Source organism: Rattus norvegicus, chromosome 9, assembly GCF_036323735.1.
Source record: "Rattus norvegicus strain BN/NHsdMcwi chromosome 9, GRCr8, whole genome shotgun sequence".
Lineage (NCBI taxonomy): Eukaryota > Metazoa > Chordata > Mammalia > Rodentia > Muridae > Rattus > Rattus norvegicus.
Genome location: NC_086027.1, coordinates 70916105 through 70929039, shown reverse-complemented (window position 1 = coordinate 70929039; position 12935 = coordinate 70916105). Strand labels below are relative to the sequence as shown.

At 38.3% G+C, this 12935-nt stretch overlaps 1 protein-coding gene across 2 annotated transcripts in view; it reads right to left on the bottom strand.

Moving 5' to 3' along the window:
• The window catches only part of Pard3b (par-3 family cell polarity regulator beta), a 1028687-nt gene that overhangs the window by 632005 nt on the left and 383747 nt on the right, over positions 1–12935 (bottom strand). For both annotated transcript variants that reach the window (XM_039083322.2, NM_001191808.2), the window contains 1 exon segment: positions 11848–12019. In XM_039083322.2, coding sequence (XP_038939250.1) covers positions 11848–12019 — 172 coding nt within the window.

Below are 12935 nucleotides of genomic sequence, written 5' to 3'. Positions count from 1 at the left end.
AGATTACCTTGTAATCAATATGGGTTGCTAGTTTTAATTAGTTTAAGCTAATAAATTACATTCTTTCTCTAAATGTATTTGACAATAGCAGTGGTGGAGGAAAATTATCTAAAAGCACATGCTATGTCAGAATGGGAACATAAGCAAAAATATTGGAGTTAAATAAAGATCAAAAGGATCCCATGAATTACTCTCCTGCAAATCTCTAAATACATGATGGAAGGTATTGCACAAACCCAGCAGCCATCACATGCCATTCTGATTAATGTCCTGCCTGCTGCTTTGTCTTCAAGAAACTATTTTACCTATTATGTGTGCTTGAGGAAAACACATACAAGAGATTTAAATTCATGGTTCAAAGAAAGTGATAGAAGGCCCAAATATACATATTTATAAAAATAGAATATGGCTTCATGGGTGCAAAAATTGAAAGTGGGGAATAAGAAAGAAAAGACAGGATCAAATGAAAAGATGTTTGCATAAATATAAAGAGATCTCACTCAAAGCCACCAATAAATCTGAGGAAAATAACAATGTTTTCTGCTACTGCTTACCTGACAGGCTCTAGTCTGCAATGCCCTCACTTGTTGCTCACAATAAATAACACAACCAGGTCATTACCATTCATGGATTACAAATGAGGTAACAGACATAGTGAGGTTAAGTGATTTCCCTGAATTGCACAGCGTGTACGTGGCAGAATCATATTTAATCAGACTTGCTTCAGGGCTTATTATTTTAATTTCAATGCCATACTGCTATGGAGTAAATATGTACTATGATTTTCATACTTCCCTTTTTCTAATTGTTTCAGTACTGCCTTGGATCGGAAATGTCAAATATTTTGGCTCTGAGTGTGGAGACATGCATTATAGAAAGATTCCTGCCAACCTCTAGGAACTTTGCCTTGCTGGATTGGCAGAACATCAGATACAAACTCAGTGATACTATCAAACACGCACTAAATGGTATCTTCAAAGTAGGGCAGTAAGGTAGTCCAGAAAGTTTTTCTGGAGAAAATCAATTCTTGAAAAGTTCTATGTGTGTGGCAAATGCTGTGGTACATGTGTGCATATTTGTGTATGAAAATGGGTACATAAGTGCTACAGCACACATGTGCCGGTTAGCTGTAAACCTTGAGCACTGGTCTTCATCCTTCATCTTGCTCGAGTCAGGGTCTCTTCGTTGTGGTGCATGAGGTGGCCCACCAGCTTCTGAAATTCTCCTGTATTCCCTTACAGCCACTGGAGTGCTGAGACTACAGACAAGCACTTTAGGTTGATTCTGTGCATACAAACTCAGCACCCCCCACCCCCCAAGCTTACACAGCCAGTGTGTTATGCATGGAGCTGTCTCCCTTTTACTTGATAAATTCCTAATGTTTTAAATTTTAATTAATTTAATTTTGATTGTTACAGAAAGCAGAAAGTCACACATCTTCTCAAAGAAAATCTTCCATGATGCTCCTCTTTGACTCAAAATGTAATAAATTTTAAACAGGAGGTAATCACATTCACTACAGTGTAAAACCAGATAATAATGCTTTGAGTTAAAAGAAGAGTGGGACAGAAATGAACTTACTTAAACATGTCTGTGCCTCACACATAAATCAGGGTGAGGTATCATAAAAAGGAAAAAGCCAGACAACAATTTAGAAAATCCTCAGAGAAGGAAAGAAACAGTAGGTCTCAGACTTCTTTCTGTTCAGGCACACGTGATTCTCACAGGAAGTAACCCTGCTGAGCTCACCAGTGGGACAGCATGCTCTCCATACTCCATGCTTAGAAAGAAAAGACCATATTGGCCTGGAGTGTCTGTCTTCAGGGAGAGGGATGGATGGATACATTGATAAAGGGGAAACTGACAGTCATCCATCAATCCACTCAGTCCCAGGAGACCTCCTTGGGCAACAGAGGACATTATGGGCTACAGTGGGAAGACTTCAGGTCTGAGGTGTTTCTATTTGCTTTAAGGTCACCTACTGTCCAAACGAAAGACAGAGGAAACACACACAGACTGAAAACTTACTTCGCTTTACTAAGAACTGAAAGTCAAATAAAAGTCAAAACAATTAACAAAGCTGTGAGGAGGCCATGTTTATGATGAACGGCAGGATCCGGAGGAGCTCAGGAGGATCTAAACTAACTTACAAAGCAAAGTCTTTTTCAATATAAGGTTTGGTAATTGTAGCCTCTCTACTAGAATGGCAACAAATTATAAAAATGGAATTGTAACCAAGTAAGAGAATCGCACAGTAATTTATTTTCTGTCAGAGAGATGGCAAGCTGCTTGGGAAGGAGTTCAGGACTTGTGTTATTTTATATTCCTCTGGTAGCCTTGCATAATGCTTTTCATCTCCTGAGACATCAATAAATAATTATTGATTAACTGAAGCTGGTGACAGGCATGCCATCATTTTTTTTCCAGCATGGACACCCAATGCACTGATTTCCATAGTTACATTCTTATGCCCAGCCTTCTCCAAAGAGCAGATGTTAGCCATGCAGATGCTGAGTCCGCTACTAAAAGGGCAGTTAACTGTAACACCAAACTAAAGTCATAAGGTCAAAGGACATTATTCCTGAACTGTGACTAAAGGAAGGAGCTTGCCTCATGCATTCATATCTCTGGGGTAGAAAGTCTATTTATTTTACAAACACAAGTGAGGTTTAATTGATCTTCATAGTTTGCCAGCAGCAGATGACAACAAAACCACCTAGCTTTGTGCAGCTGGGCTACTTCTGAAAGGATAAGTTGTGTATTAAAAACATGGAGGCAACATTTCTCTCACAGTTTTTAGAAACATGGGCATTAAAGTCACAGCTTCTCCTTCACAACATTATCTGAAAGCCCAAATAGAAGCATCATAATTTTTCATGAGTTTGGATAATACAAAACATTTACTCAATTTCCTTGTTCATATCCGTTCAGACGCCATAGCTAAGTAATCCATATAAACCAAGGAAAGTAAGATGCAAGATATCTTCCCCTTTTCTCTAATTATATACAGAGAAACAAGGTTCTAGACGTCGTCCATCATAGAGGTCTGAGGAATTCACATCATCTCATAGTCACAGAGATTAGTAAGTAGAATCCTCCTCACATTTTTGCAAAGTATTGGTACTTTCTGATACCTTGTACAGTGTTCTCATTAGGCCAGTGCCTAGACAGACTGAGAGCCACTGCTTGTGTACCAGAATATGAATGCATGGTTCCAAAGGCAAACATGGTGTGGTGCCAATAGCAAGGATGTCCTGTGCTCTACCTATCGAGCATTAAAAGGGTAAACAAAAGAGAGGAACGTTCCTGATGCGGCCCTGGCTCAGCAAAGGCAGTCATTCTCATTGCTGTGCATGTGAGCACCAACAGACCAAGTCGTTCCAGGGTTTCTTACTTTCATTGGGACAAATCAGTATTTTAGAAAAGTGTCTAATAGGGCATGAAGGGAAATAACCAAATGTGTACATACGGAAGCATAATTCATCATATAGCTTTATCAGGCAAAGCAAATGAGAAAGTCCTGAGCCAGTCAGGAAAGCGTGTCCAACGCTGAGTGACTTGTCCTTAAGATGGATCTTCTGTAAATAATTAAATTAGTGGCTTTTTTTCTTTGCCCATCTGGGCAGAAAGAAGAATTACACACACACACACACACACACACACACACACACACACACACACACAGACTCTGAATGGCTAAACCTTGTTTTATAATGTCCATACAAAAGCTGTATCATATATAAGACATTAAGCAAGATTTTCCAAATATAAAAGGCAGGAGAAATCAAGTAGATTATGGTACTTTGGCCAGGAGCAATGAAAAATTACCAACACACACATATCCACAAAAGATATGTTTTAAAATCTGAATCATGTGGTTAAGAATACTCGATTGAGAAAAAGACAGGTTAATAAAGTAATGGACCAGCACATTTTAACTGACAAGCTAAACGAAGGCTCCCATAGAGAAGGACAACTCTGCCTCACTGCCTTGGCTTCTTACAGTGCTAGAATAGGGCAGAGCTGCAGCTCTGGTCCCAAGGAAGGGGACTGGGGCTACAACAAAGGAAGGAGAAGAACTCACAGGTGCATATTTTCTTTGTTATTTCGTCCTCCCATTAAAAATATAAATCACAAATCACTTTTATCATTGGTCCAGGGTTCTCAACAAAGCTGAATGTGACAGAGTCACTGAGAATATTTTTCACTACTTAGGGACCAGGTCTTTGCAAATGTGGCTTCAGTGCCCTTACTATTAAAAGCAATCTGCAAAAGAGGCTTTAAAACCCAGGGGTCTAATATCAAGTGAACAGTGGGAAAGGTGACCTTTCATTCTGTTTGTTTATTAGAGGATCTGCAGGCCCCATCTCAGTGTGGGTCCAGCATTGGTAAGAGGCCAAAGGGGAGGTGGCAAACTGGTGTTTTTAGAGGTCACATAATCAACTTACGAAATACACCTAGAAATGAGCAGGTAACTGTAGATACTCTCTTACAGTTTTGGGAAATGTAAACCCTGTATGAACAATTGCCTATTTAGACCGTAACAAAGAGCACTTAGGTGTTAAATGAAACCATTTACCAGTGAAACAAGTACACTGGTACACTAGGTATATTGTATAAAATTAAGGAAAGGAGATGAAGGATAGCTAAAAATAAGTCAGAAAAATGAAAATGAGATGAAGATCTGATCTAAATGAATATAAAAATAGACAAAAAGGGAAGCTGAGATGGTGGCCGTATATTCTTACCAAAATATACCCTTACATCATTTCATAAGCAATATCTTATTTAAAATGCATCTTCAAGAATAAAGACCGCTTTTTATGCAAACCTCATCATGTTAAACTTGTAGAGAGGTAGGGACTCAGCTTGGGCAGAAGTTTGAACGTACCCAACATTCCCTCTTTGAGAGAAGCAATGCTAGTTGGGTTTTAAATTGCATATTCAAAGTATAAGCCACATTCAAAGAATTCAGCTTTGTGCTTAGCTGAACACAAACAACACTGATTCCTGTGCATTAATTAGTGATAAATTTCTCAGGATTAGTCTGTATTAGTATTGACTTTATTTCAATCGACTAGTATGATCTGGCAGTTTTCCAACATACATTTTAGATATTTAGAGAATAACCTGTTGGTCCCTGCTCCCTGCCCCTTCCCAACGCCCTCACCCCAGGCAACATTTCACCTATTCTGAAAAGAAAAACTAAAATAAAAACCAAAATAACAATAGCAAAAGAAGAATGGTGCCCAGAATAAGCTAGACAGGCTGTCACCTCCTCAGTCCTGATTTAGTTACCATCATACCAGAAAAGCAGCCCACATTTTGTTGACTATGTGGCCATGACTGATGGATGATAGCCTAGCAAGGTCACCATAGCTAATTACAGCATCATTCATCTGGCTTGCACAGGGGAAAAATACCAGGCTCCCAGGGAAGAAAAAAGAAAAGAAAGAAAAGCCCTTCTATAGCTGCTAACTTTTGAATAATCAGCCTCAAAAGAAACAAATAGGATGAAACTCAATGACCAAATTATGACTTATGGATTCACCCAAGCAAATGACCTTAGTTCTGTGGTAATTTTAACTCTTGGTTTCCAGCCTGCAGGAGAGAACTTCTAGCAACAAGGAGCCCTCAGAGGCTTAAGTGCTTTGTAGTGGGGATTCAAAGGCTTCATCAGGAGCCCAAGCCAACCGTGAGCTTTAGTTCTGCTATGTGTGTGGTGTGAGTGTGTTTGTCTAGGATCAGATGCCAAGACTTAAACTCCCATTATGGGCACAGCAGCTACTTACACACTACAGCCTAATTAAAAGAGTAAGCTTCCCTCTCTTTATGTTTTCCCGAAGATCGGGGCCATAAAGGGATTTGGTTTCCTTAAGAACTGAGAAAAATGTTCCCATATGTTGCTTTTGTGCCCTGAATTATTCAAACTCAGATAGAAAATGGTAGAGATTTCCAACAATAATCCAGGGCTACACGGTGTTTTCTGAGAACTACTGAAAGAAAATAAACAGGAGAGAAATGAGTGTTTTGAAAATAATTCTATTATAGCAAACATATAATCATAATTTCCATTTTTGTTTTGAAGAAGCACAAACACATATGGAAACAATAAAGCATCCAGGGCACCTTTCAAGTCTCAGAAACAAGACTCACTCACAACAGAAAGTGCCTCATCTTCAAAGTTTAAAGGAGAGAGAATAAAGCTAGCACTAATTCAACTCCCAACTTTAATCAAATTGCTTTACATCTAGGTAACACACATCACAGGAGTGGCAACAAGCAAATCCAAAGTACTTTTTATCCTGAAACACTATTTAAATTGCTTTACTAAAGCAATTTATAACTAAAGGACTATCTTCTCATGTAAGCTTGAACCCCCAACTTGCAAATTTCAATCAAATACTGAGAAAATTATCAAAAGACACAAAATAAAACTCCTAATTAATTGGGGTCAGGATATGGAAAGTGACAGGGGCCCAGAGCTGGATTCAAACTAGGCTCGGTGTCAGTGAAACCCTCCTGAGACAATGACAGCTCTCTGAAGCAAAGTAAAGGCTTTGTTTATGGATGAGAAGCTGTAGATAATGGTAACACAATCAGGAGCAATCCACGCTATCTCCATTGTGCGTCTTCACTTTCATCCACAGGAAGCCTCATCTGTTTTTGTGTGGAAAGTTGTAATCATCACAGAGCTAAGTGACATGGCTGAGGACACATATCTGGGACTTGTACTAGCTCTACGTCACCTGTTCCCCAGTACCAAGAAGCTACATAATGTGTTTTGAAGAAGAGAGGATGATCAGGTACCACTGATCAAAAAGGTGATATGAAGAACAGTCATGGGAAAGGTAGAGGACTCTTCTTCTTCCAAACTTCAAAGGAAAAGCCCTCAGTATGTCAGCAAATGTGTAGAGATGCCTACATTGTAGAAAAAGTATTGTCGGAATTCCATTTACATACCGATTTGATGTAAGATCTCTCTCTTTCTCACACACAGACATACAGACACACAGACACACACACACACACACACAGAGGCATTCTGAATGTCTGAAGTGAGAGGACAATAGTCAGCAACATACAGAATTAAAAGCAAATTGAGGCACCTCAACTCTCTCATCTTGGTTCCTCTTTAGCTTTAAATTTATAATTATTCAAAGTATCTGTTTATTAATTTATACTTTATCTCAATTCCAAAAGGATATGAAGTGTTATTATTATCACATGTAATATTTAAAGGGCATGGATAATTGAAATATACAGTTCATCAAAAAATGTCAAATAAATGAAGGAGTATGGTGTTAGAGACCCAATTCTAATTGCAGTTTTAAACCAACTAGTCATTCAGCATCAGAGCACACAATGAGTTGAAGCTGTCACATATTCATTTGTAAAACAGTGTCAATCACTTAGACAATTGCTAATTCTAAAACCCTATGCAACTGTATTTATAACATTTATTCTAAGGGGCACATAATTCCTTAGAGTAGACGTGAGCTTCCTTGCTCAAAGCTTCTGGACTCTGCTTACTGTCTATTTACAGATATCCTATAGTTCTGTCTTCCTTTTTACTATAACCTAACCTATTTTTTGAGAGTTGGAAAATGCAATAGCATCTAGAAAGTAAGCAACAAATAATGTTATTCTTAACTGGGATCAAGAATTTGTCAAATCATGTTTACAAATGCAAATATGTTTATAAGTACTAAAGGACTCTGAAGACCTTTTTCCCATTAATTTATTTTTAATAATATTAAATAATAATGATGATAATAATGTATTAACTTTCTATCCCAATCACAATCCCCCTCCTTCCAGTGCCCCTTCACATGGCTCCTCCCCACAACCCCCTCCCTTTTACCTCTGGGATCGGGGAGGATCCCCTGGGTACCAACCTACCCTGGCACTTCAAGTCACTGCAAGACTAGGCACATCTACTCCCACTGAAGCCAGACAAGGCAACCCAGTTAGGAGAACAGGATCCACATGTAAGCAACAGACTCAGGGATAGACCCTGCTCCTGTTATTGGGGGACCCTCATGAGGACCAAGGTGCACGTCTGCTATGTATGTACAAAGAGTCTAGGTTCCATCCCTTGGATGCTCTTTGATTGGTGATTCAGTCTCTAGGAGCCCCCAAGGGTCCAAGTTAGTTGAATCTGATGGTCTATTTGTGGGGAGTGAAAATTCTTGAACAGGGCAACTTTGAAGTCCAAATGAATTCTATGAGTATGACTCTCTACAATTCTACCTGCTGTTCAGTCCCCAGAGTTTTTTCTTAAGTAGACTGTTGTGTTAACTATTTCTAGGATGTATGATAAAAGATAATGGCCAATTAGTAATTTATTAGAACTGAGTCTGGGACAGTTACTTAGTCATTATAGAATCTAGTAAAAAATTCATGGTAGAGATAATTTAGATAAATGACATTAGAATTATGTTATTGCCCCTTGATTTAAAACTTAGCTTGAAAATTAAATATAAACATATATACACATAATTAGTTTATAAGATATGGAATTGCAAACCATTTTAGGTTAGAGAAATATTTTCATTGAGTGAAAAGCTGAAAGTTACTCACTGTATATTAGTATATAATATTACCTTAAAGATTTAAACAAAACTTTATAGAATTTATGCATTTGAGATTAGAGAGAAATAGATCATAGGAGCTTATCAAATAAGCAGAAACGAAGAAGAGAGTCAGGAACGGGAAGCAAGATTTGAAACACAGACAGACAATAGAAAGGAATTGTAAATGATAAGTGCCTCATGGTAGCTATAGGTAGGACAGGCAGCCATGAAAAGTGACCAGAGGTGAAGACCACACAGGAGCTATGTGGCAAGAGCCCAAGAAGGCCTAGAGCTCAGAATCTGGCATTGTCTAATAATCCTTCATGAAAACCTGCTGGAACAGATGTGCTATTTCTCTTCTGGCAACCCCCTCCATGAGTTGACATAAGTAGGAGCTCGGGTGCACCTCAAAACATAATGCAGTCACATCTCAGAAGAGCCATGGAAATGCATTGCCCAGTCCCATCCCGAGGCAGTAAAGAACCACCTCCTGTTATGAATCAACCAATAGGAAGACAGAACGGGCAGAGGCAGAACTGGATGTATTATATACTTATATAACTTCTATACTAGAATAAAACCCTGAGTATTTTTTATAACTAAAATAAAGTATTTGAAAGAGAACCATTTCTCCAAAGTTGTTTTAATTATGAAGTTAGGTGTGACGGCTGGTCTTCACTGTCAACCAGGTTTGGAAGACAGGCCTCTGCTTCCTAACTGTAAGTTCATCATGACCAACTGTCTAATCCTCTTGTCAGCTGTTTTGTTATAGGAACAAGCAACATGAACAAATGCTAGCTTCTGTCATTGTTTAATCTATGACATCATTAAACTCAATGACATGTATGTGTGAGCCTAAACATCGGTCTTTCCTGGGCTTCAGTTCATATCCACAAAGTAAACTCCAAGAAAGTCTTATCAATAATTTATTCTATGGACAGCATCTTGGAAATAGAACATGGAAGTAGTTCCTAACACTTGAGCCAGCATAAATTCATATTCTGTTCACTCAGTCTGTGGCTCGAGATACTAACCTTCTCTGTCCCATCTCCTCATCTTTGGAGAAAGAATGTTAAAACATGACTAGACACATTAAGTCTTCAAAGAATTTGAGCAATAAAAGAGTAAGTGTTGAAATCACTCAGTGTAGTCTCTTTATGGCAGTGTCTGATATGTACTCTATTGAATCAACAATATGTTTTGTTCCCATCTAATGAAAAAAATCATTTTCAAACAAAGAGGGGCTCAGAAGAGATGGCTCGGTGGTTAGAGAGTTTTAACTGTAGTAGACATGATTTTCGTTTCTACATCCATGTCTAGTGGCTCATAGCTGTGAGCCTATAGCACTAAGAAATTCACCATCCTATTCTAGCCTCCAACATAACACACACACACACACACACACACACACACACACACACACACAAATAAAAATAAGATACATTTTTTAGAAATAGAAAAAGAATTCACTTTGAAAGAAAGAGCACGTGAGTTAGTTCTTCTTCTTGGATTCAACACCAACAAAAGAAGCTGTGAAATGAAGAAGGGGAACAAGCTTTCTTCCCTGAAAAAGCCCATAATAGAGAGGTGGAAGCAAGTTGCCCAAGTCAGGGATACTCTATAAGTCTGTCTTTTGAAGCCCACAGCACTTGCTTATAAATAGAATATTAAAACAAGCAAGAGCAATTTTCTCCTTTCGTCTTCCCTTATTGCCTAATTTTCCTCTCATACCATTTGCATAATGGATAAAAAGGCATCCATTATGCAAATGAGCGATGGGGCTGCAAGGTTGCTGAAGCCACAAGTCTGGCTCCAGAAGAGGAGCAGCCGCCAACCAGCCCTTCACCATCTCTGCAGACTGCTTTGTTAGATTCCATTCCAAAATATGCAGGAAAATTATGAAGACCATAGGCCATTAATTTCCATTTCGTTTGTTTTAAAAAAGACACTACAGAAGCTTTTCAGAAATCAAAACAAAACAAGGTTATTTGGTCCGGCTATATATAATAAATTTAACAGTAATTTTATTTTATTTTTTTGAAATAGCATCTCACTATGTAGCATAGTTGGCTGTCCTGGAACTCACTATGAAGACCAGACTGGCTTTGATCTCACAGATATCTGCCTGCCACTGACTCCTGAGTCCTAAAATTAAAGACATGCATCAACATAGAAGGCAACAGCAAATATTGAATTTCAAATGAGGGGGAAAGATACTATTGTTTTTTACAATTTAAATATTTCCCACTGATGTGTGTGCTTGTGTGTGTGGGTGTGTATTTGCATGTGTGGGTGTGCATTTGTGTGTGCATTCCGAGATATACCAGGGAAGTCAGAGGACAACTTTAAGAAGTTGGTTATCTCCTTCCCCCTTGTGGATCCTAGGAATATACCTCTGCTCATTGTGATTGACAAGGTTTTTATTAGCTCAACCTCCTTGCTACCTAAGTTTTCACAATTTTAAGTGCATGTTCCTCTTTAAGAAAAAAATTGATTCCTTTTTAGAAGTGGGGACTGTCCTTCTGACATGAGAATTAAGTCTAAATAAGTTCTAGCCAGGACACTCAGTAGTCCCAGAATATTATGTTCACAATCAACCCAAATAAAATATACTTCACACACCAGCACACTAGTGGGTTGTGGAAAGTGACACATTATTAGATGGAGCTAAACTTGTCTAAGAAGTGTCAACAGAAACAGAGACATGAGGAGTAGCACTTGGCAGAAACTTCAGAAGAATGTCTATTTTTATTTCCCACATTTTGAAACAAATATTAAGTCAAAGAATTCTGAGTAAAACCACCAGGTAAAATGGTGTCTTTTTTGGAAAACAAACCAGGTGATTTCAAATTTTAAAACTAACTCCCCAACTGTTTTTTCCAATGTCCAATGAAGAAAACCAAGATGACTACGACAGAAATGGAACCTTATTTCTAGTGTGGATTCCTTGGTAATCCTTAGCTTTTTCCAAATGATGAACTTTATAAAAACAGTGATGCTTCTAGGAAACAGGCAAGCCTCATTCCTCACAGTCTGACTCCCAGTGTGATTTTTCAGGGGCATGCAATTGGGAATCAAGTTCAAGATAAAAACTACATTTTCTTACCTGAGCTCCAACAGCACAAAAGAGCCTTAGAAAAATAACTTAGGAGACAAACCAGGTGTCTTTATAAAGAACAATATTAATATGATGAACTTCACAGAGAAGAAAGGCAGTAAGTTGATGCAACATGCAACCAGGTAGAAGGCAACATCTAGAAAATTCACCTACCTAACTTCAGAGCAGAAGGGGTTACTACAATTTCCCCGCCGATTGGTTTAAACGCAGCCAGTTGGGCAGCCACTTCTGTGTCGAAAGCATCTGGGCTCTGCCGATCCACAGGGTTTCCACTGGGGCTCTCAATCTTTTGGAGTGGCTCTTGTTCGTCAAACACAGCAATCAGCTGAAAACGAGTCCAACAACACTAATTACTTTGTAGGACATACTTATCACAGAGACACTGTGTCTAGTTGATTGTGATCTTTACTTGGTCTTAAAGCAAATGTCGCCTTAAAAAAATCTTAGAAGTTTTAATATTATTATGTCAAGATCTTTAAATCTGCAATAATATAATCCCCATAATCATAGCAACAGAACATGATTAATGGGTTGTTCTTTGTCGATTCTTGAACTAGTCAGTTTTGGCCAGGTCTCATTACAGGAATGAAATGGCTGCCTCTTAACCTCTTTCCTCATGAATGTCTTCACTGTATTTCTGTCTCTCTGTCAGTCTCAGTATATATCTCTGTCTCTCACTGTCTCTCTGTCCTGCAAAGGCTCGAGCTTACACCTTCACCTATGGTAGGTAAGTGTTCTATCACAAGGCTATACTCACAGCCTCATTTATAACTTTCTCCAACATGCCTGAAAGGTACACACTCGCTGAGTACAAAGTGAAAGTTTAATATACAAAAGCCGAACAATAGAATACATTATAGGAATGTATATTCTAGTCACAGAGGATAAGACATCTCCTCATGTATCTGTCTTTCTAACATAACCTAAATCCACACATACTTGTAAACATAAAGAATGTTAATAGTTATAAATCCTATGTGCCTGCCATGTATATACAAATGTCTACTGTTATACATGTCTTTGGTATCAGTTTTTTTCTTCCTAATGGATCTTATAGACTGGTTAAGTCCAGTGAATGCTAAGTCCACTGACAGTAACATCAGTTAGTTACTTAATTATGCTTAACTGCATATCTATTCTCATTTCCTTTACCACAGTTGCATACTTTTAATATAAAAAAACTGAGATATTGTTTTCAGTCATTCTTCACAAAAAACTCAACATGTTCTACTAATCACATG